Source organism: Rhinatrema bivittatum, chromosome 18, assembly GCF_901001135.1.
Source record: "Rhinatrema bivittatum chromosome 18, aRhiBiv1.1, whole genome shotgun sequence".
Lineage (NCBI taxonomy): Eukaryota > Metazoa > Chordata > Amphibia > Gymnophiona > Rhinatrematidae > Rhinatrema > Rhinatrema bivittatum.
The window spans coordinates 56635742-56661759 of NC_042632.1; the positions used below are offsets into that span (position 1 = coordinate 56635742).

The 26018-nt window shown below is 48.0% G+C and overlaps 1 protein-coding gene across 2 annotated transcripts; it reads left to right on the plus strand.

The window, feature by feature from the left end:
* The first annotated feature begins 214 nt into the window (after window positions 1-214).
* Window positions 215-24437, plus strand: ARHGEF37 (Rho guanine nucleotide exchange factor 37). Of its 2 annotated transcripts, XM_029583541.1 has the most exons (14): window positions 215-347; window positions 4749-4933; window positions 7764-8116; window positions 9094-9217; window positions 10700-10844; window positions 15346-15545; window positions 16596-16726; window positions 16818-16922; window positions 17815-17925; window positions 19077-19406; window positions 19902-20030; window positions 20537-20732; window positions 22750-22922; window positions 23358-24437. In XM_029583541.1, the coding sequence occupies exons 3-14, from the start codon at window positions 7775-7777 to the stop codon at window positions 23589-23591; spliced, it is 2220 nt and encodes a 739-aa protein (XP_029439401.1). In that variant the 5' UTR covers window positions 215-347; window positions 4749-4933; window positions 7764-7774; the 3' UTR covers window positions 23592-24437. The 2 variants fall into 2 exon arrangements, with proteins under 2 accessions (XP_029439401.1, XP_029439402.1); XM_029583542.1 differs by lacking the exons at window positions 215-347; window positions 4749-4933 and having other exon boundaries at window positions 7928-8116; window positions 10700-10848.
* The last annotated feature ends 1581 nt before the right edge of the window (window positions 24438-26018 follow it).

The window sequence follows — 26018 nt, forward strand, 5'->3', positions numbered from 1 at the left end:
TGAACTAAATCAAAACTCAGATCTCCTCCTGGATTAAGTCCACTTGTTGTGCAGTCTCCTTATGTCTGTGTCCAGAAGTACTGTCTGAGCTGTGACATCTGTCCAAACCCCAGTCTGAAGCGGCAGTCACTGAGAGCAGCCTGCAGAGAATGTGTGCGAACCAGCCTGGCAGCTTTGTGCGGAGTCACAGAAACATTCCTGCCAGGCTCTGAGCAGCTCACCAAGCAGGAAGTCCCCGGTTTGGAATAAGGGCAAAAGTCCCGGAATGCAGAAGCTCCGTTCAGCTTCAGAAGCAGCACTTACGCTTCATTCACTGGGATCTTCCCAGTGACATCCATGAGACACTGGTAAGCATCCCTTCTTACTTCTGCTCCGGCTGGGCTGCAGGCAGCTCTAGATCTTATGTTTGCGGTCGCATCCCCCATATCGTACTGTAGATATCCGCTGGCTGCCTGTGTCAGCACGACACCTGCATGAGGCTCTGATGAATCTCTGCTCTTCAGCTGTCTGTGCTGCATCTCTGCTGGGCTCCGATGCACAGCAGCAACTCCACTTTACTTACATTCTCCATACTGGAGAAGTGTTGTTTTGTCTAATTGCTGAATGAATTATCTAAACGACATATCTGTAATAATTGCTAGGTCTCCTACTTTCAGGGTTAAGCTCAGAGGAAAGATGAATATTTATACGGTATATTATTTATAACATCTCAGTGTACCAGAAGAAAATCACTTCTATGAGGAAGGAAGTGAAGAAATATTACTTACTGTCAAATTTAAGAAAGAGTTCCTTTATAAAGACCGAGTGTAATTCTGAGCCTTTCTCACAAAAAATATTTAATGAACTTGGCTTTAACGCTCCTGAAGGAGGGCCTCACAGCACTGGCTGCAGTGCTATATATATATGCACACTCCCAGTACATGGCTTCATCAGTGTGTTATGTGTGTCAAAGCCTGCAGCATTGCTCCTCCACCCTGAGTAGTCCTATACTAGGCTTTCAAAGAGCTCTGCCAATGCACCTCACTCCTGCCCTGCAGCAGCCCCTGCTATTCCAGTACTGAGACCCCACACACAGCTCTGCCAATGCACCTCACTCCTGCCCTGCAGCACCCCCCGCTATTCCAGGACTGAGACCCTCACACACAGCTCTGCCAATGCACCTCACTCCTGCCCTGCAGCACCCCCTACTATTCCAATACTGAGATTTCTTCCGCCCCCTCCCAAAAAACACACACCGTACATAGCTCTATCAATGAATCTCAGTGCTGCCCTATAGCACCCCTGCTATTCTTCCGAGACTCACATACCGCTCTGCCAGTGTATCTCAATTTTATCTTGCAGCACATCTTGCTATTGTAGTACTGAAACCACCCCCACTCATCCACCACTCTGCCAATGCACCTCAGTACTGCCCTGTAGTACCATTTGCTGTTCTGAGACAGATGTACAGCTCTATCACTGCACCATCTCCTGAGCAGGCGCACAGTGGTAAAAAAGAAAGAGTTAGTTAAGAAGGCTCTGCCGAGTGCCGACATCCCTCAGTCCTGACTTGAGGAGCTCCAGTGATTCCAGTACTGAAGTCAAACAGAGCAAGGACAGGGTGAGCCTGTTCTGTGCAGAATTCTCCACAGCCTGGGCATTGTTATCACTGCAGCGCTGAGTATTTGGCAGTTCAGAGCGTGTGGAGGGTGAGTTAACTTAGCTTCTTCGGTCACTCACCCAGTGGTCACTGGAGTGCTGCTGGCTGCACTTTACCTGCAGTCTCATTAACACAATGGACTACATGGAAATGGATTTCCAGGGCTGCTGAAAAAGTGTGGAGATTCATGGGGGTCAGGGAGGAAAGGCCCAGGACAGCCAGGCTGATGAAATCCACCATTGCATAGATGTATTCAATTTGTTTGCATTTCTCTGTCACCTTTCAGGTGACACTTCAAAGTGGATTACAGTAGGATTAGGTTACAATTCAGGCAGAGGCCAGAGGTTATTACTAAACCTAACAGTTAAGTGGAAGCAGTACAATCTATGAGGTGTGTTTTAAAATCTATTAAAAGACAAATAAATAGCAATGGTCATTACCAGTCCAGCAGTGTCTGGTTGGAGCCGGAACTTGTAAGTAGTAGAGGCAGAAAAACCTGTGCAGGGAGTTTCATGCTGGCTGGAAAAAGATCTTATCTAGGCTGTTTATAGCTGAGCCGAAGTTCACTGCTCTGCCGGTGCTCCGTCTGTTCCTGGAGGCTCCTGTCTACAGAACTGCCCAGGTTAAAGCTTCAGCCTCCTTTTCTGTGCACCAGTTATCATAAGGCTCGATGTAATAAAAGGTGGCCTGCCCCAGGGATCTGTTCCAGGACCACTGCTTTTTAATATATTTATAAACGACCTGGAAATGGGAACAACGAATGAGGTGATCACATTTGCTGACGACACAAAATTATTCAAAGTTGTTAAATCACAAGAGGACTGTGAGAAAGTGCAAGAGGACCTTGCAAATCTGGGAGATTGGTATGCAAATGGCAAATGAAATTTAATGGGGACAAGTGCAAAGTGATGCACGCAGGGAAGAGAAACCCAAATTACAGCTACAGAGTGCAAAGTTCCACATTAGGAGTCACCACTCAGGAAAATGATCTAGGAGTCATCACTGAAAATACGTTGAAATCTTTTGCTCCGTGTGCAGCAGCAGCCAAGAAAGCAAATAGAATGCTAGGGATTATAACGTAAGGAACAGAGAATAAAACAGAGAATATCACACTGCCTCTGTATCAGTCCATGGTGCGACCTCATCTTGAGTATTGTGTGCAGTTCTGGTCACCACATCTCAAGAAAGATACAGCAGAATTAGAAAAGGTACAGAGAAGGGCAACCAAAATGATAAAGGGGATGGAACAGTTCCCCTATGAGGAAAGGCGCAGGGGAGATAAGATAAGAGGTCTATAAAATAATGAGTAGAATGGAATGAGTAAATGTTAATTGGTTGTTTACTCTTTCAAACAGTACAAAGGGTTAGGGGACATTCTGTGAAGTTACTAGGTGGATACATTTAACATAGAAACATAGAAGTGACGGCAGAAGAAGACCATACAGCCCATCCAGTCATACTTATCTGTTACTCTGATCGCTGAGGTCAGGGCCCTTTTTGGTTCTAATTTTCCTTCCACCCCTGCCATTGATGTAAAGAGCAGTGCTGGAGCTGCATAAAAGTGAAGTATCAAGCCTAATTGGTTAGGGGTAGTAACCACCGCAATAAGAAAGCTACTCCAACACTTATTTGTTTACCTAGCTTGTGCAATTTAGTCCTTGTTGGTTGTCTTAATAGAAATCCTCTTTTCTTCATTCCCCCTCCATTGAAGCAGTGAGCTGTGCTGTATATGTATTCAAAGTGAAGTATTGATTTGGGGTAGTAACCGCCGCAACAAACAAGCTACTCCCATGCTTATTTGTTTTCCCAGACTATGCAATTCAATCCTAGTTAGTAGTTGTCTGAATATAAATCCTCTTATCTTCATTCCTCCCTGCCGTTGAAGCAGTGAGCTGCACTGTATATGTATTCAAAGTGAAGTATCAGGCTTAATTGGTTCGGGGTAGTAACTGCCCAACAAGCAAGCTACTCCCACGCTTATTTGTTTACCCAGACTATGCAATTCAATCTTAGTTGGTAGTTGTCTGACTGTAAATCCTCTTATCTTCATTCCCCCTGCCATTGAAGTGTATTCAAAGTGAAGTATCAGGCTTAATTGGTTCGGGGTAGTAACCGCCGCAACAAGCAAGTTACTTTCACGCTTATTTGTGAATGCAAATCCTTTGTCCCACATTTTCTCTTGCCGTTGAAGCATAGAGCAATGTTGGAGTCGCATTAACCGTGTGTATGTTTATTGAATAAGGTTATTATGTTATAATGTAAAATAGGTATGCAATAAGCTAATAAGCAATAAGCTAATAGTATGCAATAAGCTAATAATAATAATAATATTAATAATAGGATGCAATAAGCTAATAGTATGCTAATGCATCAGGAATTTACAAAAAAGCCTGCAGACCTGAAAACGTGCACAAAAAATGCTTAATAGGTATAAAAGCAAGGTCTATGTGCACAAATCATGTTTTCTGAGCATAAATCTGAAGTGCAGACGTACAGGGAGTTTGCACCACTTCCAGTGTTAAGGATACATGGGGTAATCCTGCGCATCTCTTTGCATTGGGGGCGGGGGAGGGGGGTAATAGCATTAGATTTACATGCGAGGGTGCTAACCACTATATGCATTTTTAATGCACACATTTGCTTTGTGTGAGAAACTCCTTGCTAAATCAAGATTGAGTGTGTGCACAGAAAAATATGCACACAATTGGGGGTTAAGCCATGCGCTCTATGAAGCCCAGCTTATTGCAGGATCCACCACCGTATCAAACGATGTGCATCTGAAATAATTTCCTAAGTGGGCTGGGCATCCCCTGGCCCGAATGGTACCAGTATCATCCACCTGCAGGTCTGTGGGGACCCAGGTTTCCGATTCCCCAGGGGCCCTGTTGATCCCGGTCTGTGCTGGAGTTCCCCACCTCCTGCACCTGCTGCCCGTCCTCGGGGTCTGCAGGGTACGTGCCAGGCTTGGGCAGCAGGCGGGCTGGCTTTCCAGACCCAAACAGCTGGCTGACTCTGCCATTGTTGTCCTGCACTGGCCCTGCCTTGCTGATCTCGCTCTGCATTGATTTACTGGCTTGTTCCTCGCTCTCTTTCTTTCTCTCCTGCTCAGACAGAAGCGGAGGGAGGAAATCTGGCACCTAGTGACAGAGCTGCAGCAGCAGAAACACAAGATACACACAGCCCAGTGGGCCGGGCTCTCTGCTTCCTGCGGGTTTCTTATTAACCTCCTGAAGCAGCAGCACACAGAGGGAGGAGACGGCCGCAGCAGGGAACAGCTTGGTCACTCCTTAGCAGGTAAGAATTACAGCAAAGCCAGGCATGAGTCGCATGTGTGGTGGTACTGGGGGAGGGGCGGGCTGTTTTGGGGATGTAGTGCCAGGGGTGTCACTCCCACAGCTGCCCGCTGTTTCCTGCCTTGGACAGTCTGCCTGTTCTTTCAGAGCTGGGAGGAAAGCCAAGCTGCATGTCCAGTGCATGGAAAAGGATTTTCCCTTCCTAACCTGGGAGAGGGGCCCTGGAGTCCCTGGCAGGCATGCGCCATGGTGGTAACGCGGATTGCATTCTGCAGGAATGACGATCTGTTTCTGTTAGTCTTCCATTATTGGGTGGAGGTTTGCAGCCTGCAGAGCTGGGTACTGCAGGGGCAGTTCTGTAGTGCCCGGGCACACTGCAGCTGTTGGGATGCTGCACAGGTGTGGTTGAGAATACAAATCTATGTGTGCTGCTCATCCCCCCACCCCAGCTAAAAGCAGAAGCAACGGAAATCCTGCCCGTACCTAGAGTCAGACAGAGGAGGGGGCACATTTCAGCCAGAAGATGACCACCATCTCCATTTGTATTGCTTTCTTTCATCCATTTATAGATGCATCAGAAAAACTATATAAACATAAACTCCACTATTTTGTTATTTTATCCAGTGTCCAGTATACGGGGACAGGGGAGGGGGGGCTCAGACACAGAGTCCTGGGTTTTATTACTGTTCAGACGGGGGATGATTCTAGATCTGGAAGTAAGAGAAAGTGGCCACCCTAATCCCTGGACAATGCTGACCCATCAGGTTATCGGCTAAGGGTCATGCCACCTCCAGTGTCCTTTCCAGACTAAGCACCAAGCATCGTCAAGGTGGGGACAGAGCGCTCGCTGTGCACAGGTGAACCTAAGCTCCAGCAACTCACAGTACAGTCCCAAGGTTGTAGGGAGGGAGGGAGCTGCGCTCCACTACTCTGCAGCCCTTAACACAGACACCAGAGGTTTACAGGAGCTGGAGATTCAGGTGAGGGTATCCCCTCCCTCTGATTATCTTATCTCGTAGGTGCATGGTTACTGGAGGTTACAAGCACCAAGATCGTCCAGTTTCAGGCAATTTTCTGCTTGTTTGTTATTGGGACTCCATGGCAGACGAACCTTTGAATGGGGAAAGGATGCAGAGTGCAATAGTCTTCTCACTAGGAGCCACTGTTTCATGCTGAGAGCCACAGCAGATCAGAAAACCAGAGACAGCTTGGAGGGGAGCTGAACCAGCAGCTGACCGATTCTGTAAAGTGCGCTCGGCCGCGTGCACTGTTTAACGTGGCTTTGGCTGCGTGTTTTTGAGGGGCGTCTATTAGCCCTTATACTGTAAGGGGCCAAACCTCCTGAAGAGTAATAGTGCTCACCACGTGCAAATGCTCGCTGGCGAGGCTATCAGTCAGTCCCCCGGCATTCAGAAAGTAAAACGTGCGGCCAGTCTGCAGCCTGGAAAAGTGGACGGAAAGGCAGAAAATACTTCTTTTCTGTACACCCTCCGATTTTAATATCCTAGCAACATGAAGGCGGAGGAACCAAAAATATAAAAAAAAAAAATGCGCCGGCCGGTCCGGTTAGGAGAACAGACGCTCAATTTTACCGGCCTCCACTTTCCTACCCGACCGCTGACAGCGGTTTCAGAAAACCGATGCTCGTCAAATTGCGCGTCATTTCCTGAACCTGCTGACGGAGCCACCTCTGCTGGGCCAAGGAGGCGCGAGGGCGCGTAATCGTCCCTAGCGCCTCCTGTTAGCTCGACCCCCTCATTTAAATACAGGATCGCGCGCCCAGGAGAGGCGGCTGGGCGCGCGCTGGGAGAGCCCGTTCTCCGCGACCTTTGGGATGCTGTTGTTCTTGCATCTGACATGAGGCTGTGGAATAAATGTGAAGGCTTTGTTATAACAGTAACTGGGATTATTCCCAGTAACAGAGAGGCCTTTACATAGAAGATGAATCGCTCACTATAACAGAGATTCCATTCTTGATATTATTCAAATACTTTCAGATTGGGATAAATACTGTTTGTTTGACTTCCAAAACTGTAACCTGACTGCAGGGGAACTCTCTCAGGCCAGCAGGGAGACCCCTTCATAATAACATATTGTAGCGAGAGCTGACATTTGGAATGTATTTCTAAAGATTTCTTTGATGTCTACGGTCCCTCCCCACGCAGCCACGGCGAAACACGGGTCCGTGTCGGGGGACTTTTATAAGATGTCTGCTGTTTACAAGTGGAGTTGCCGTGTGAAATTCTCTTTGAAGAATTCCTTGTGGAACTCTGATGTCTCCTTGCACTATCGTGTTCTCTACTAGGGTATAAAATATCCCCAGCTACTGTCATAGCCCAACCGAGGCCCCTGTTCTCATAGGTCTGGAAAGTCCTGCAAAGTAACTGCTGAAACAGTATTAGGGCCTGACTGGGAGAACAGGAGTTTAGATACTGAGCCAGGGAGATGCTGCGACACTCGCTGAATCGCTGCATGGTTGACTCACATGACCTTAGTCTTGGTGCTACAGAACTAAGTATTTACTGTTGTCAGACATGAATACATTGGTCTGGCTGTACCCAGTCCTAGAGTCTGGTATTACTGTGATATTGCATAACTTGTTCTCCTTACATTATCCTTGTGCCTGGTATGTTTGGCTCTCTCTCTCTTCTTCTGCTAGTCTTATTCCTAGCTCTCCTCTCATGATCTTGTGGTGTTTCATTATGACCCTGTTTTAAAGAGCCTCTTATGTCTTGCAGATGATGATGTGCATTAAAACCCTATCAGATGTGGGTGTGATTAAAGCTGCATTATCATCCCTCCATCTGTTTCGTTCTCTCTTTCACTCCCAGATTCTTCTGTTATGGCAGACTCAGACGTACATGATGAACCTTCTGCCAGTGCAGATGCTAACATCCATGATGCATCGCCTCCAGAAACAGTCTCGGAAGTTTATGATACGCCTCCTGCAGAGACAAGCGCTGGTCTGTATGAGTCCTCTCTCGCGGGGCTGGAAAAAGACCTGAATGTTGTGTTTCCCCCAAAGCCAGCCCAGATGAAAGAATCCATCTATGAAGAAGTGGGAAACCTCAGCAGGTCGGACCCATCCCAACGGCAGGCGGTAGAGGAGCTCTTAAAGACAGAATCCAGCTATGTGCAGACCCTCCTGCTCCTGGCATCTGACATCCAAGATCAAGTCAAACAGGTAAAAGGACTGCTCCTAGCCCAGAGCCAAGATTAGAAAACGTCCAGCATGTTAGTGGTTGGCTGCAGGTCTTCACAGGGAGGTGCAATATTTAATATTTTATTTGCATAGAATAAATAGATCAATAAGGATCTCTATCTCTCTATAGTTTGCTACGTTTTTGAGTCGGTCACTCTATCAGACAGGCTGCGAAATATTTGCCTTGGTTTTTCAGGACAACCTCACCATGGTGCTTGCAGATGCTGTGAAAACTTTCCAGGATCTGGCACCGTGGGAGTTTTTCTGTGCTGCATACTCTGCAGGTGCAAATCAAAATCCCTGCATGTACTTCAAGCAGCCCAGCCTCACTCTGCCCCTGACCCTGCCCTTTGCACTGTAGGACCCTTACCCTAGCCTTGCTTTATGACCATAGAGTCTGGCTGGCTCAACGAAAGAAGCTATCAATAACGTAGAGTGCAGTTCTGAACACCAAAATGTTGGAACTCCATTCTACATCCATACTCATCACAACATCCATCAGAAGATGGCTTTGGGCCTGGCATTGATTGCCTGGAAGGCATCTGGGAACCTCATGCTGGATTCACTTGATCTTCTTTGCAGTTAACTTTTAGATCACCACTATTCATCAGGAAACTAAGGGGCAATGCAACTGCCTCCCTGGGAAGTTGGGATGGGATTCCATCGTGGCCTGCAGTAAGAATCTGGCAACAACTTCTCTCTTCCAGCTCTCTGCAAGTCACTAAGACCTGTCCAAGAATTTAAAGCCAATCAGACCTATGCTTCACTTTGTACTGCTCGTGTGCCAGTCTGAACCATGTAGCAAATATCTATCAGTTGGCAAAAAAATCAGGTTTCTTCTTATGTCACTTCCTGCACAGGATTCGTTCCTCTTACTGGTTGACTTGGCAGGCCCTTCTGAGCTAGAGACAGAGGGAGGATTTTAGCAACTGATCCGAGTGTCCTCATCTTGTTTCTAGATCCATGACATCGACGTGGAAGGGCTTTTCTCAAACCTCAATGAAATTCTGCAGGTTTCCAGAGCTTTCCTCAAGGAGCTGGAAGACACAGAATCCCAAGAATATGATCAGCTACTTCAGATCAGTAAGTTGGAAGTAAATTCTCTAATTCTCTCTCCCCAGATCCCTCTCCATGCCTTCACCACTCTTACCCTCCTTCCCCTTTCTATCCCAGCATCCTGGGTCATAGGTTCAAATCCAGGCCAGGTAGTTTCAGTTCATTTATCACTAGGTAAGTGTCTACATCCCAAAATCAACAGTCACAGATGCACTACCTAGCAACACCCTACAGTAAGTGCCAGCCTTAGCAAGAGATTGCAGATCTAGCCTACATTTCTGATCATATTTATGCATTTCAGAAAAAGTCTTCACAGGAATAGAACGAGTGATTTCCTCTTTAAAATAACCCACCTACCTACATGATTGTACTCTATATCTGTGTGTGTCTCTTTGTGTGTGTGTATACACACACAAAGAGACACACACACACACACACTTTTGGTTTAGAAACTTACATCTAGAGCTGTCCAGACTAGTTTGAAGTTAGGGAGGGTGAAGCAGCTTCAGAAGCTCTTTGAGACAGTGGTGTATTCTTTGGTGGTCTCCCAATTAGATTACTGTAATGGCCTGTGTGTGGGCTAAAAGTAGTGAAAAATGCAGTGGCTTGGGTAATACTGGGGTGTCATAAATGAATCTCATCCAGATGGGTGCTTATATGATGCTTCTGATTACGATTCGTGCACAATTTAAAATTCTGTCCCTGGTGTACAGAGAGATGAGAGGTAATGGCTCACTTTATTTGTTTAATAAACTTCAAAGGTACTGATGGAATTTGAGATCACAACAGGGAGCTTTATTTAAAGCACCATCATTTAAGATAGTGCAGAGGGCTCAAGCTAGGACCAGAATGTGAAATAATCTTCCAGTGGATGTTAGACAGGATAATTATTATCTTGTGTTTTTGAAAGAAGCTGAAGATTTGGGTCTTCTCTGAAGTGGATAGCTAGTAAGGAAGGAGGGCTCTGGAGGTGATGGAGGAGGGTGTGGCTGCAGTTTTATGCATCATTGTGTGTGGTTTTAGTTTTGTTTGTATTAGGTAGTTTTATTTTGTTTTATGGATATGATGGCTGATGTGTATTGTTTTTATATTTTCAGTTTGTTATGTTGGTACTATAGAGTTTTTATTGTGATTAAATTACAAAGTATACTGCTTAGGGTCATCTTTTCATCAATGGAGCGGTATAGAAAAGGTTTTAAATCAATAAATGTATAAAATGGGTGCATATGTATGTGCACACAGGGTTTCAGCAGTTTTGCACCTGTCACTTCTGACATCTCTACCACTTCTGGCCTCAGTGTGAGCACAAAGTGAAATCATCTGCTCCAGGTCTGAGAGGAGCCAGGCTCCTTGCTAGCCAAAGCTGCTCTCCGTCTTCGGGGGGGGCCCCCAAATCGCTGCCGTTTCTGGTTTAACCCTGTTTGCTATCTCCCCTCTTTCCTGCGATCTGCGAGTAAGGTGCTGTCCCTAGGAGTGCCGGCAAAGCCTGACTGCTCCCTAATCTCCCAGGTCACATCTTCCTGGACTTCAAGGAGGATCTGGAGAACATCTACAAGGTTTATTGTGCAAACTATGAGAAGTCTGTGCTACTGCTGGAGAGCTACAGGAAGAAGGGGCTGGATCAGGAAATCCTGCGAATCCTGCAGCTCACAGCGTGAGTAAGGACACCGCAATAATTCTTATTATGTACACAGCACTGCACAAAATAAATCCCAAAAACAAAAACAATTGACAGCAGTCCTGTGAGTGGGACGAGAAATTGACCAAAATGCTCTCAGCTTCCAGTTAGGCTCTGGGAGTGGGGTGGAGACTTTCGCTTCTGTCTCTCTGTTTGCCAGAGGAGTTTATTGCCGGGGATAGGGCGTTGCCATCAGCAGAGCCTGCGCTCTCACAAACTGTTTTATTGCTGTTATTAGATTAATTGGCTGAGCTTTCTTTCTGACCCAAAACGTCACGGAGAGCAGAGGGGGCTGGAAAAGTTGCAGGGGTGGGCAGCCAGCCTCTTGCTTACTGTATTAGAACAACACCAGCTGTATAGTGAGGGAGGAGGGAATCCCAGGCCTCAGCGTCACCTGCGCTCTCCTAGGCCTGCAGCATCCAAGAGGGTAGATCTCCGGTGGTTCCCCCCTCTCCCCATCATCCACACCTTTTCACAAAATCCTGCATTTCCAAATCATCTCCTTTGCTGTCCAGCATGGTGCACTGATAACCCTCAGTACATTAACCACTTCTACACTGCTCAGAGGGTATTTCATCCTCAGTAAAGCTTACCCGAGCCAGGCATTCTGACCTCATTAGCAGGTTAATACCTCACAAGCAATTTAACTGAAGATCTCCAGCTTAGGAGAGCACCAATTAGAATTTGTGGCATAGCCTCCCAGGAGCCCCCAGTGCAGGGAGCTGGATGACAGAGCTGGACAACAACACAACCTCTTTCTTTCACTCCGGCTGGGAACTCTCTCTGCTGGGACACACTCAAACTCGTGCCCTGCACCATTAGTGGCTTCAGCATACGCACACTACCAAATTGCGACGTCGCCAACCAGCGATAAAGAACCTCCTTCCACTATCAATAGTGTTGCCACCCAATCACAGGATCTCCATTTCTTGGCTATCAAACATTAGCTTACTATCTCCATCAGCCAATCAGCAATCATTTTCATGCAGTTATTCAATGGAGTTACAAAAGAAACCAGGGCCTTATCCAAGGGTAGCACAGACAAGATATCATCTACGTGGAAATACCCATAAGGAGATAATTGCCAGACTAGGTCAAACCAAGGGTCCATCAAGTCCAGTATCCTGTTTCCAGCAATCTGGACAATCTGGTACCAGGCAAGATCCCAAAAGTAGATAGATCCAGTGCTGCTAACACCCAGGGATAACAAGTTCATAGTTGGTACCATCATTTTTGATTTGATAATAATGTTTCTGAGATCTAACCAAACTCAGGGATCACAATTACAAAAACTGCTTGATATGATAAAGAATTGGCTTTCCTCAAGTCTATCTGGTTAATAAGAGTTTATGGACTTCTCCAGGAACTTGTCCAAAACTTTTTAAAATCCAGCTATGCTAACTACATTTACCACATTTTCCACCAGAGCAGTAGATTTGTTTAGAAACACAGAAACATGACAGCAGAAAAAGACCGCATGGCCCATCCAGTCTGCCCATCTGTCCAGTTTTGTCTCCACCACTTTCATTAAGTCATTAAGTCAAATTTGATTGCGTTATGATTACTGTGGCGATCATAATTGTGATCAGTGTGGCGATCATAATTAGGCCTAAAATGACTCCCCCTTCATTAGTTCCCAGATCAGCTGCTCCATGAAGCAGTCATTTACGTCATCTAGAAACTTTACTTCCCTAGCATGACCTGATGTTACATTTACCCAGTCGATATTTGAGTAATTGAAATCTCCCATTATTGCTGTTCTGCCAAATTTTTTAGCTTCCCTAATTTCTGTTAGCAAGCTGATCCATCCTATCATTGTGATATAATTTATACCCAGTAAGGCCCAGGTTCTGAACATCCTAAAAATATTGAAAGAAAGGGGAGAATCAGCATGCTTACGGAATACTCCCAATAAAGCTCCCTTGGAGACAAACAAAAGCTCTTGAAATTCACCAGCTGTGTTCTCCCAGTCAGAAAAGAAGAAAGCTACTTAATTAGTCATGGATGGTCCACCAGACTGAATGCATTTGAAAGATCTAGTTGGATTAACAAAGTGGATTTTCTTCCATCTAAAACTTGTAGGATATTGTCTGACACACATGCCAGTATGGATTCCATGCCGTGATCCACGTGGAATTGGACTGGTTGGGTTCCAACCCATTGATCTCATCAATTAAAGCTGGCAGCTGTGCTGTTACAAGAATTTCTGCAAGCTGATAGGTCTGTGGAAGATGTCTTCATCACTGATTTGTATCACCGCAGATTGCTTCACTATAGGGAGCATTTACTCTGTCTTTTACAGTGTGTATTGCTGGTCTTTTTAAGCACAGGTATTAAAGCAAGAGCTGGTAGGTCATAGCTTGCCCAGGGACGTCTTACAATCTAGCACTGACAGTATAGAGAATTCCTCAAACTTCCACTTCGCTCCCTTGTCTCTAAAAATGGCACTTACTACCTGTACTAGGCCAGTAATCAACCTTCCCGCCATGGAGGGCCAGATGCAGGTTACTCACTTTATTACGGTAGCAGGAGTGGTGCAATCTCGAAAACCAGAACAGTCCTTACGAGACAAGGAATTTACCTAACAGGCTTTGAAGTATCCTAAAGACCTCTCTCTGGCTGTTATCAGCTGCTGCAATAGTGTCTTCACTTTACCTTCTCCTTTTAGTAGTTCAACGTGGATTATGTTTAGGTACCGTAAGTCCTTCCCTGTCTCCAGATGGTTTATTGTCTGTACTTGAAGCAAGGGAGGGTAAAGTGATTTAGCAAAGGTCACAAGGAGCAGCAGTGGGATACGAACCCTGAGTTTCGCTGATTTGTAGCCATTAGGCCTTCTCCCCTGCTTTGCTGTCTGAGATCGGTCTTTCTTAATAGCTCTCCAATGAGCTCCATCTTTTGCAGAGACTCTGGAAGAAATCCTGTGCTACAATCTTCTTCCTGCTTTCTTCAACTCCTGAAGGACTGTACAGAACCAGGGAATTGCTCTGTCCTCCCTTACCAGCTCAGACTTAAGAGGCGCCACCGAGCTCAAAAACTCTTTGACTCCTTGATCCCACTGTGCAAACTTATACTCTCTGGAGAGGCGGGGGCTCACCCCACAATTCAGCTGAACTCTGGGCTCATCCCTTTTTGAACTCAATTCCCCCATGGTCTTCACCATGCACGGAGCCGACGAGCTGCCTGGGTCAGCTCTGCACTGTGTGAAGATCTTCTTCCGTTTGTCTGCTTTACCTCAGACATCTTAAAGTTTCATTAGGTGCTCTCAGGGCCGGTGCTCCCATTAGGCAAACTAGGCGGTTGCCTAGTTTGCCATAATTTTGGGGGCAGCAAAGTCCCACCAGCATGAGGCCCTGAGGGAGAAAGCCAGCACTGCCAAAATAGGGAGCACTGTGCTGGAACTGCTGCCAGGAGGAGGTTAAGTCAGGGTGCAGTCCATGGCCAATGGTTTGCCCAGGGCGCCACTAAATACCCTTGCACCAACCCTGGGTGCTCTGCTCCCCAGTTCTTGTACTAAGAGCCATAGTAAATCAGAGTTCTGTTCACCTTTCCTGAGGGTGTATATTCTCCCAGCTCTCTTTTCCTGGTCCAGAAGTCCCTAGTGCTGTGAACTGGGCCTGATCTGCTTGGAAGCGACAAAGGCTGCTCTGCTTCTCTGCACATTAGTCTCAGCTCTGAGGGAGCAGAGAGCCACGGATCTTATGGCAAAAGGTGATACCAAATCATTCTCAGCTGATGAAAGAGCAACCTGAGGGCGTTACTGAGTAACCAGGCAAAGGGAGGGGCGAGGTCCTACTGGCACCGTAGCCTTGGTAACGTTTGCAGCCTTTGCCTCTCCTTTGTGCTCTTCCGTCGGTCGGCTGCCGTTCTTTCCGTCTCTCACACGCCCTCTCTAGAAATAGTTCTTTTCCCATTACCTGAGGGCAGATCCAGGGAGCAGGCAATAACTGCTGCGATTACCCCCCCATATCTGCCTCCAGCTGCTGCTTCCAGACTATCTGCTCTCTCCAGAAGAGGAGCTCCTCTGCCTCCAGCCATTGCATTCACCAGAAACGCATCTTCATCTTCTCACCTTGCAGAGCCGAGCATGTTGCTCTCACCAAAGGAAATTATATTATCCTCCCATTTTACATTCAGGCAATATATTCCTTTGTCAGTCAATATTGTCTCTCTCTGGGCAAAAGTTGTGTTCGGCTTCCCTAACAGGCAGTGCATAAATGACTATAGAAATCCCATGGGGCACTGTGGTGCGATGCAGCCGTCCCCGGGGCAGACCCCATTTTGGTCTTGGGATATCGACTGGCTCTCTCTTTGCAAGATCAGGTGCATGCATGGCTGCAGTTCTGATTAGGACCTGGAGGCCATGCATCAAGTGGAGTAAAAACCCGAAAACGAAAAACCATAGCAAGCGGTAACTTGACTGTGGCCAATGAGAGTTGGCACTGCCCTGTGTATCCCAGTCTTGCTCTGTTTTTTGCAGGCCCCACTTCAATGCACAAAACCTGAGCTTTTTTCTGGTGATGCCTGTTCAGCGGATCATGAGATATTCCTTGCTGCTGAAGAACATTCTAGAAAATGTGCCATCGTATGATGTAGCTTACTCCTCCCTGCAGAGGGCAGTGGTAGCCATGGACGAGCTGAGCTGCAATATCAACGAGTACAAGAGACGCAAGGAAGTAGGTGAGCAGCAAATCTGCCCCTCTGTAGTAGTGGGTGTGTGTGAGAGAGAGAGCAGGGAATCTGTGCAGGATTACCAGGGGATTCCCTCTGTAGCAGTGTGTGTGGGAGAGAGAGCAGGGAATCTGTGCAGGATTACCAGGGGATTCCCTCTGAGGCAGTGTGTGTGTGAGAGAGAGCAGGGAATCTGTGCAGGATTACCAGGGGATTCCCTCTGTAGCAGTGTGTGTGTGAGAGAGAGCAGGGAATCTGTGCAGGATTACCAGGGGATACCCTCTCTAGCAGTGTGTGTGTGTGAGAGAGCAGGGAATCTGTGCAGGATTACCTGGGGATTCCCTCTGTAGCAGTGTGTGAGAGAGAGAGCAGGGAATCTGTGCAGGATTACCTGGGGATTCCCTCTGTAGCAGTGTGTGAGAGAGAGAGCAGGGAATCTGTGCAGGATTACCAGGGGATTCCCTCTGTAGCAGTGTGTGTGAGAGAGAGAGCAGGGAATCTGTGCAGGATTACCAGGGGATTCCCTCTGTAGCAGTGTGTGTGAGAGAGAGAGCAGGGAATCTGTGCAGGATTACCAGGGGATTCCCTCTGAGGCAGTGTGTGTGTGAGAGAGAGCAGGGAATCTGTGCAGGATTACCAGGGGATTCCCTCTGAGGCAGTGTGTGTGTGAGAGAGAGCAGTGAATCTGTGCAGGATTACCAAGGGATACCCTCTCTAGCAGTGTGTGTGTGTGAGAGAGCAGGGAATCTGTGCAGGATTACCAGGGGATTCCCTCTGTAGCAGTGTGTGTGTGTGAGAGAGCAGGGAATCTGTGCAGGATTACCTGGGGATTCCCTCTGTAGCAGTGCGTGTGTGAGGGAGAGATCAGGGGTGATCTATGCAGGATAATCCAAGGACCCTCTCAGGAGATGCGTAGAAGGGATCCGTTAAGAGTAATTAGGGGATCCCCTTGGGAACTGTGCAGGAGAACCGAGTACATTACCACAGATGAAGCTGCTTTCTGCTGCATCCCATTCACTTGTCTAATGGCTTTTCTCTGTCTGTTGAACCCAACTGTAGCAACGAAGTACACGAAGGTGGAAGAGCTGAGTCTGATGGAACGCTTCTCCCGCCTGAACAAGCATACCATCTCCAAGAAGGGCACCCGCCTCAGCCAGCGCCTGAAGCATGAGGCTGGTCTTGCACAGCGCGTAAGCAGCTCCTGAGAACCTTCCTTAGTAAGCAGACAGGGCTAAGAGCAGGCTGCGTTATTTCACACGCTCTCTCTGCCCATCCCCACAGACCGAGAACAAGGAGTTTGATGCCCTGGCAGAAACGTTTCAGGATTTGACCTTGCAGGTGACTCACCTGAAGGAGAACCTGGCGACACACCTGAGGAATCTGGAGGTAAACCATGGGCAGGGATGCGCTGCCATGGCTGATTGTTTGATGGGTAGGGAATTTGAGCCCAGTAATGAGGTAACGATGTAATAAAGTGCAGGTTAACGAGTGGTTGGACGCGCGTCCTTAGCTCCCGATGCAATAAGGGGATCAGCGCGTCCAAAAATGCATCCAAACTGACAGGTAGCTAATAGCACTCATGGCTTGTAAATTCCACGTAGATGAGGCTTTTAGCTATTACCCCGCGATGCAATAAATCACCGCTCGCCCAACGCGCCCATGCTAACGCTGGAAACGTAACGCCAGCCCTGAAGCTAGCATTAAGGGCTCATGAGAAAACAAAGATTCCAGCTTTCTGCGCTTCCTCATGATACCATAAATAAATAAATAGAATACCAAGTCAGAGGAAGCGTAGAAAGCTGTAGGAGGCCAAAACGAAAAGGGGAAAAAATGGAGAGGGAAAACAAATTCTGGGCACACAACATACACACACACACACAATATGCACACACAATATACACAATATGCACACACACACACAATGTACACACACACAATATACATGTTGCAGGCCATGTATATTGTGTGTGTATATTGTGCCAGTAGTGGGATAAGGCGGATGCTCGTATTGAGTGCCCATTTTCCTAACCCACACTGACAGGGGCTGTGGATGTGTGCACGTTAGTGACACAGGGCTCAACACATTTTACCGAGCGCTTTTATTGCATTGGCCCCTGAGGAAGCTGAGCTGCCTCAGAACAGGCAGCTGTACTGAGTTTATGAGCAAGTCATGGGACCTGGAGTTTTTTGGAAATCATATCTGTGATGAAGCTTGGCATGATCACCTCTGGCACTGATGGGTAAAGCTTGCATTGTCTGTGCCTCTTCCCCTGTGCAGGTATTTCTCAGTCTTACTCCTCAGAGCTGCGAGCTGGACATTGCAGAGGGGCCGGTGCAGCAGTATCGCTGCTTGGCAGAAGGCCTGCATCGGATCACCTTCCCAGACTTTGTAAGTCATGGCAGCAGGGGAAGAGCCTGGAAGTATTTTCTGTGGGGCATCATACATTTGTGCTAGCTATCGCCCGGATCTCCCGCTCAGTGAATATGTGACCAGCCCTCCACAGGTATCCAGTGCACCGAAGGGAGGTAACTCTGAAGGCTAATCACAAAAGTATGAAGTTGGTATAAGAGGGTGTTGCTGACTGTGCATTAAAGGCAATCACAGGATTTCATCCTCGTGAGAAATAAGGGGATTACATCTTCCAGGAGTACAGATGTACAGTTCAGTGGTCCATAAATACATCTTGATTACAATGAATCATAAATATCTCACAGGATAACAAACTTCCCACCGTGCATCTCAGTCACACGCAACCAGAAAACTCCCTGCCTGACGTACAAGCTGCCCTGTCTCAGCCGTGTTCACTCGTCCTGGCCGACCATCGGCCGTCACCTGATGTAGCCCACCCCACCCCTCCCCATCCTGACACTGAGATAACTTCAACGGTGTCCCCCAGAGACAACGCACCTCATCCAACAGCAGATGGGTCAGACCCACTCAGCATGAAAATGAACCTCAGCAAAGAGCCAGGCAGCAGCTCATCCTCTCTCTCCAAATCTGAGCCCCAGCAGCCAATTCAAGCCCCCTCCCCCCCCCCCCCCGGGGTCATCCTCGGGCCATTTTAAACTAAGAACCCAGCAGGACAGGAGCAACTGCTGATCCCAAATGGGGTTTAATGACGCCCCTGGATGGGGGTAGGGGCCACTCGGCCCATGATAGCACTCGGGGGGGGGGGGGGGGGAGGGGGGGATAGTCGGACTGGTGTAGCATTTGTATTGCTGCCGTCCTCAAAGCTGCGCCACTCTGCCAGTGCTTGGGCCGGCCCCGCTGACAGAGCTGCGTTTCAACACTTGATCTGCTTCAAGGAGATCCGGGACCACAGGAAAGCCTCTAGGGGTGAAAGGTCGGATCGAGAGCAGGAAACGGGCCCAGGGGTGCCAGTGTTGTGCCTCTGCGGTGGCTGCGCCTCATCGCTGCTCCGCCTTTCCCTGACGCAGTCCCCTGTCCTGCCGGGGCGCCTCGCAGGCCTTCCCTCGGGAGGGCTCTGCCCGCTCCTCTCTACATCAGCCGCTCTCCCAGCACAACCTTTTTCCTTACAGAGGAGCAGACTGGAGCGGGCGGTTCATCAGCCACTGTGTAACCTTGCAAAATGCCTGACGGGGCCACAGCAGCTCCTGAAGAAGCGTCTGGTGAAGCTGCTGGACTACGAGCAGCTGGAGGAGAAGAGGCGCGAGCTGGGCAGCGTCACCTACGAGGAGGAGGCGGCCATGAGCACCTACAGGGCCATCGACTCCATGCTGCTGGCCGAACTGCCCAGAGTGAACCAGGTGGCTCAGAAATGGCTGCTGCAGATCCTGAGGGCCTTCGTGGCCCTTCAGAGGGACTTAGCCAAGCAAGTGCTTCAAGCAGCTGAGGAGCAGCTGAGTCAGGTAAAAGCTACCGATGAATTGACCTCCTTGCTCCGTTCTTTTCCCTTCCATCTGGCCCGTTTTGCAATGTATTCATTTCTTCTCCCTGACTCAGTATCCTACTGCTGCCGCTGCTACCGCCATGTCTTTTGAGCTATTAGGCGTAGGCAGAGGCAGAAAAGACGCAGTCCCTGCACCATGGAGCTTATATGTAGTCAATCAAATAAAGAGGATTCAGGAAATGTGCTCATTACAGTGAAGACTGCTTAAAATCAACAGGACTGTGATCGGGGAGAGCCAACAGGGTGCAGCAGGGTGGAAAGTGATGGAGGAGAGGTTGGGGGAGACAGGAGAGGAGCTGCAGAGGGAAGGTATTTGCAGGGGTGTGGGAGAAGCTTGCACTCTGTGTGGAAGTGCATGGGGAGACCCCTGATTACCTGACCTCCCTTCCCCCTACCCATCCTGACCCTGCACCCAGTCCCTCCGATCAGGAAGCTAACCCTCTGGTTTTCACAGCTGCCTGACAGCCAGGTTCCCTTGCCTACTTTCTGGAAGGTGACTGAAGACACTTTGCACCAGTCTGGCCTGCAGCTGAGTGATTTCTGCAAGACCTTTGAGCACTTCATGCCAAGTCCATCTGTCCAGGTACAGTAGGAGGGAGGTTCAGGGGCCAGACGAGATAAAATCATAACCTCCAGTTCTGGGCATGGAAACAGCAGGACAATGGCGAAGGTGGGGAAGGAGCGCAGTTACTCTCCAGCCAGGCAGAGGTAACAGCACCGGCACGGGGTTGTACACGGGGCCACCCATGCTCAATATTCTAGAAAGGAGCATTTAGATGTTAATGTTACGAAAAATGTTAACAGATAACTTACAGATGAGCCAACAGGCAAATATTTATTTTATAGCATAAAAATCAACACCTTCAGAATTAGCAGTGACTTTTACTTACAAATTCCTGAGAAATTTGCTTAAGATTTACCTTCCTGTTTTTATTATGTATTTACTATGAGCAGAAAAACACATTTCCATCCCTTTTCAGATTCTGCTGAGTGCACCTGCTTTTGGGTTTGCAGCTGGTGAAAAGGTTTTTCATCTCACACGGTTCTCAGTTTCCTTGCTCCTGACTCTGCTGATGTTGCCTTTTCCAGCCACTGAGTCCCATGGCTAAACGACAAGTCACCTCCTTGGTGAAGAAATATGGCCCAGAGAAGATGTACCAGGTGACGAGCAACGTCGGCGGCAGCAAAGACCTGGACCTGACTCTCCAAAGGGGACAGGTGGTGGCCCTCCTGCACGACACGGACACGAAGGGCAACCGAAACAGGTGGCTGGTGGACACTGGAGGTAAACCTTGCCAGACACAGCCTGCAGGTGCAGGAGCTCTAGCAGGGCCCGGCTCTCTGGCTCCGGAAGCACTTCCCTATTTGTCACCCAATTTCAGTTCCCTTTCGTGCCAACTTGCAGCTCACCTTTGTTCACTACTGTCACACTATCCGCCCTTCAGAACTGCTGGGCCAATGAAAATGAGAAATTGGGTTTCTCTATTGATTTATGCTTCATCCTCCCTCTTTCTTTACAATTTTATTTTTGGCCCTGTGGTTCTTCCTTTTCCTTCCAGCTCAGTTGGAACCAGTGCCGGGATGCTGGTGCCGTGAGCCTTCATGCACAGCTACCTGAGGATCCTTCTCCCGTGACTATATCCCACTGCATCCACCATGCACACAGTACTCACTATTAATGCAAAAACAAAGGTCAAATAAGACATCCTGCATTATTACGGGCCACGATAGCTGAGCATCAGGAGAAGCCTGAATCAAGGGCAGGTCAGACTGGGGGCTCTGTTGACTCTTTGATGCCTGGGTGGAAGCAGCCCTGAAGGCCTGCGTGAACAGATAAATGCCTTTAGTGTTTTTCCTGAAAGGTCCTAACACGCTGATCCTGTGCTCCCGAGATTCTGTGAGCCTGACATATCTTAAATTAAGGCTTTTAAGATGTTTAAGTATATTTTGTCTGCTGCTAACTTTCAGACCCTCAGTGCCTCTGCTGGACTGCAATAATGCTTTGTGCATAATTGCAGGGGTCCAGATATGAACGTATAACCCCATAATTGCATGAGATGCACTGGTTCCGTCTCTTTTTGGGTCCAGTTGATACCAGTGTATAAATCGCCTTGTAGGCATTCCAGGGTGAGCATTACGCTCGGCGGCCGAGCCTTGTTTTAGGGTGCTTTGATTCCAGGAAACCCTTAAGGCGATGTTCTCAGTCGCAGCTCCCACCTGGTAGACTTCTCTCCTGCTAGGATTAAGGGAAGAGCTGGATAGGTTTCATTTCAGGAAACATATTTATTTATGAAAGAATGTTCTTCTCTTTGTAAATAATGCACCTTGTGTGATTTTATCATGGCGAGTGATCTGAAATTTTTCCAGATGTCTTACAGAATTGTTTTAACTTACGCATTTTTTTTGTATTATTGTCAGTGTGAAATACGTTATCCACCTTAGCACTATATTTGCATGGGGCGGAATACAAGTGTTTTAAAATAAATAAATAGCCCCTCCCTGCCTGCATCCCACCTAGTCTGGTCTGGAGGCTGGGAGCTGTGCCCTAGGGCTACCTCCGGATCCTGTACTATGGGCGATAAATCCCGCCCCCAGCCCTTAAGGATGACCATGACTCGCTTCCCTCCCCACCCCCATCCCATGCCCAGCTCAGGCCCACCCTCTGCACCACCGGGAACCAGAATGAAAGAGGCAGTAAAATCTCATTTTACCAGGAGTCTGTGCTAAGGGGAGGGACTAGCAAGGCTTGGTCTGTAACTTTTGGTTGGCGTCATGGGCTGCAAACCAGGGAAACAGGGGTTCAGATCCTGCTTGTAACCTTGGCTAAGTCACTTTCTCTCCTCTTGCCTGAGGTACCTACTTAGATTGAAAGCTGTTTTGGGAAGGGGCTTACATCTGAAAAAAGGTTGTAAACTACCTTGAGCTAAAAATTGAAAGGGTGGTTTAAAAACACAAAATATTGTTGCTGTTGTTACCTGGGGAGTGGAGAAGATTAGGAACAGGGAGGCAGAGACCCAGATCTCCCGTTTGTATCCATGGCAGATTATTTAAGTGGCTGAGCTTCAGGTCCAGCATGGGCTGCTTTGGGTCATGGTGTGGCCTGGTTTGGTGAGGGGGCGGACACAGTGTGGTGTGGTTTGCTTTGGCTTGCACTATTGTCCCTGACAGAAGGTATAAAAACGTAAAGCAGCCTCATATAATCGCCTTTGAAGTGCCTGAAAAGCGGAATAGAAATCAAGTAGATAAATAGCTGTGACGGGGCAATGATTGGCCGAATGCTGCCATATTGACTCTTCCTGCAGGTTCCCGAGGGTACGTGCCCCAGGGAAAGCTTCAGCCCTATCACCTGGTCCACGACCAGACCCCCACGCTGCAAGCCCTGGCACCAGACAGTGGAGTGGAGAAACGACGGCATTCCTACACCATGCAAGAGACGCCCGCGCCGCAGGTCCACAACACCGCGCCGGTCTTCCACGTAAGTGTCCAGGGAAGTCCGGGCCAGTGTGCAGGAGGGGCACACAATGTTTTCGTTCACTGCTGAGACTTCCGGAGCTGGATCAGCCACACCTGGCGTGCTGCCGGCCCTCGGCGATGCAAACAGTGAGATCCCGCACTACAGCAGCGGTTACTGCTGCAGATCCAGCACGGGGTACGAGACACAGCTCTGGCCCAGAAAGGCCGCATGCATAGCTTTGCTGAAAGAGGTTGCAGAAAAATCTAACACCTTTGATTATATATTTTATCATCCTTAAGAATCAGATGACATTACATTTCGAAGAGCGATATACTTTGTATATTGGAAGACATTTTTCCTAGTATATAAATGTGCTTAAACAGTTGTTTGGAAGGCAGGTGCTCTGGGCGCTGTTCTTCTGTTCATCATGCGCTGTTCTTTTCTGACTGTTCACAGACAGTGGCAGCGTATGCATTCTCGGCCCGGAGCAGCCAGGAGGTCAGCCTGCAGCCGGGGCAGCCGGTGAGAGTACTGGAAGCAGAGGATAAGAAGGGCAACAGGCAGTGGAGCCTGGTGGAAGTGAACGGGCAGAGGGGCTATGTGCCATCCAGTTTTCTGACAGTGGTGCCTCTGCAGGAGCCTAGCACCTGGGCAGCGCCAGGGTGGCCTTTTCTACCCCAGCAAACATAAGGAGTGAAAGCCCCACCAGCAACAGCACATGACTTTCTGAATGTAATGGAGATGAAGGAAGTGAGACACAGGAGAAAAGTGGGCAGACAGTGCTCACCCTACGTGGGATTATACAGCTCGGAGTGGACAAATCTACATTTCTAGCCCGGAATGGAAGTGTGAACCTTTCTGACGTGGGTGGTTTGGTGTATGCGTACATGCAACGGTGTGTATACAGTGTGGCCTGCCTTACTAGGGCTGAGTGTGTGGCACTGTGTACATAGTGAGCTGTGGTTTGAAGGTATGTGCATGTCTGTGAATATGGTGTGGTTTGATGGGTGTCATGCAGCTCTGTGTGCATGGTGTGGTCTGCCTTACTAGGGGTGAGTGTGTGGCACTTTGTACGTAGTGTGGTGTGGTTTGATGGGTGTTATGCAGCTCTGTGTGCATGGTGTGGCCTGGTTTGGTGAGGGGGTGTACACAGTGTGCTGTGGTTTGAAGGTATGTGCATGTATGTGAACATGGTGTGCTTTGATGGGTGTCATGCAGCTCTGTGTGCATGGTGTGGCCTGGTTTGGTGAGGGGGTGTACACAGTGTGCTGTGGTTTGATGGGTGTGTGCATGCCTGTGTGTATGTGGTGTGGTTTGGTGGATGAATATGCAGCTGTGCGTACCTGGTGTGTCATGGTTTGGTATGTGTGTGCCAGTGTCTGCGAGGTGTGGCTAAGGTGCCCATTGAGGTACCTCAAGAGTAGAGGACAGTTGCATTTAAGTGCATAGTGATTTTATTTTACTAAATTAAATGCTAATTAATAATAAAAATATTTATAAAGCGTAACAAAAATCTGAGAGGTTGCTTTTCAAAGCCTTTGCATATGTAACTTTTTGAATTGCGTGCACAAATAAATAATGAGCATTGAATATTTTCCCTTGCTAAACAGAGGGCCCCCTGGGGCCGACCTTGACTTTGCCCATAGAACATGGATATTCAGTGCTGTCCATGGAAAGTTCAGAAACATCACAGTCCTGACTTTACCTGCATAAAGTTATGTGTGTAGCTTTGACCGAGAATATTCAGTGGCGGACTTGCCTGCGGAAATCCCGTTGAGTGTCTGGGACAAGTTACATCAGTAAATTTCCCCCGATAAAATTTCCTGCTCGCCGCATCACTGAATTTTGATCTCTAAATGTTTGCTCACATTTCGAGCGTGGCGCGTCCTTTACTGGCATCGTTCAGGAAGTGAAAGTGCACATCTTTGCATTCTTCTGAAAACTGAATGTGGAGCTGTCCTCTGCTTCCTCCAGGAAGAGCCGGCTCTGTGTGAGTATCAGTGCAGGGGAGGGAGAAGATGCAGCAGCCATTATATTCAGGGCTTTGCTGATACCGCTCCTCACTTGTCTGCAGTCTCATTCAGGAGAGCATACAACATTCTCCACAATGACAAATTCTTATACAGTGTATCTGTATCGGGCCGGGATTACATCAGTGAAAAGCGGAAAGGACGAATGTGACTCATTTCTTCATTCCCAGCCTCTGGCATTTAGGAATCCACAGTGTTTACCCCATGCCTCTTGGAATTCTTTCACTGTTTTTGTCTTTACCACCTTCTCCAGAAGGGCAAACAGAATCAATTTCAGGAAATATTTCTTCACGGAGAGGGTGATGGATGCCAGGAATGCCCTTCCAGAGGAGGTGGTGAAGAAGAAAACAGTCAATGGATTCAAAGGGGGCATGGGATAAGCACCGTGGATCCCTAAAGGCCAGAGGATGGAAATGAAGAAAGCGTGCATGGGGGTAACTTGCTGGTGTGGTGGTTACTACCCTTAACCAATAATCCTTCATACTGTTGATGCAACTCCATCATTGCTCTCTGCTTCAACGGCAGTGGGAAAAGGGGAACTAGATTCAGACAACAAACAACAAGCACATTGAATTTTGCAGTCAGGGAAAACAAATAAGCATAGAGGTAACTTGCTGAAGCAGCTGTTACTACCCCTAACCAATGATGCAATTCCAACATTGATCTGTGCTTCAACAGCAGGAGATAATGAGGAATTGGACTCAAACAGAAACCAACAAGGGCCCTGACTTTGACGTTCTGGGAAACTGATAAGTGCAGAAACTACCATAAGCTTGCTGGGCAGACTGGATGGACCATTGGTCCTTTTCTGCCTTCATTTCTATGTTTCTATATCAAAGTGAATAGCCAAGGAAAGGGTGGTTGTGTTTTTTAGCGAAAAGCAGACGTTGTGTTCTTTCAACCATTCTACGTTATGGGTATCTTTGGCTTGGATATTTTGAATTCAGGGTATGTCACGTTGCAAACTGTGCATTAGCATAGGACGGCAGCTTTTGGAGGGTGGAAGGACGGCAGCAAAGAGCAATGGGTTCTGACAGCCACATAAAGAATCACTAGCACTTTGAAGCCGTTCGTCTGTACATCTGTC

Coding starts and splice junctions, on each gene's coding strand:
- ARHGEF37 (XM_029583541.1), top strand. CDS start 7,775: ATGGCAGACTCAGACGTACATGATGAACCTTCTGCCAGTGCAGATGCT. Junction 19,407..19,901: donor CTGAGGAGCAGCTGAGTCAG/GTAAAAGCTACC, acceptor TGGTTTTCACAG/CTGCCTGACAGCCAGGTTCC. Junction 20,733..22,749: donor GTGGCTGGTGGACACTGGAG/GTAAACCTTGCC, acceptor CTCTTCCTGCAG/GTTCCCGAGGGTACGTGCCC.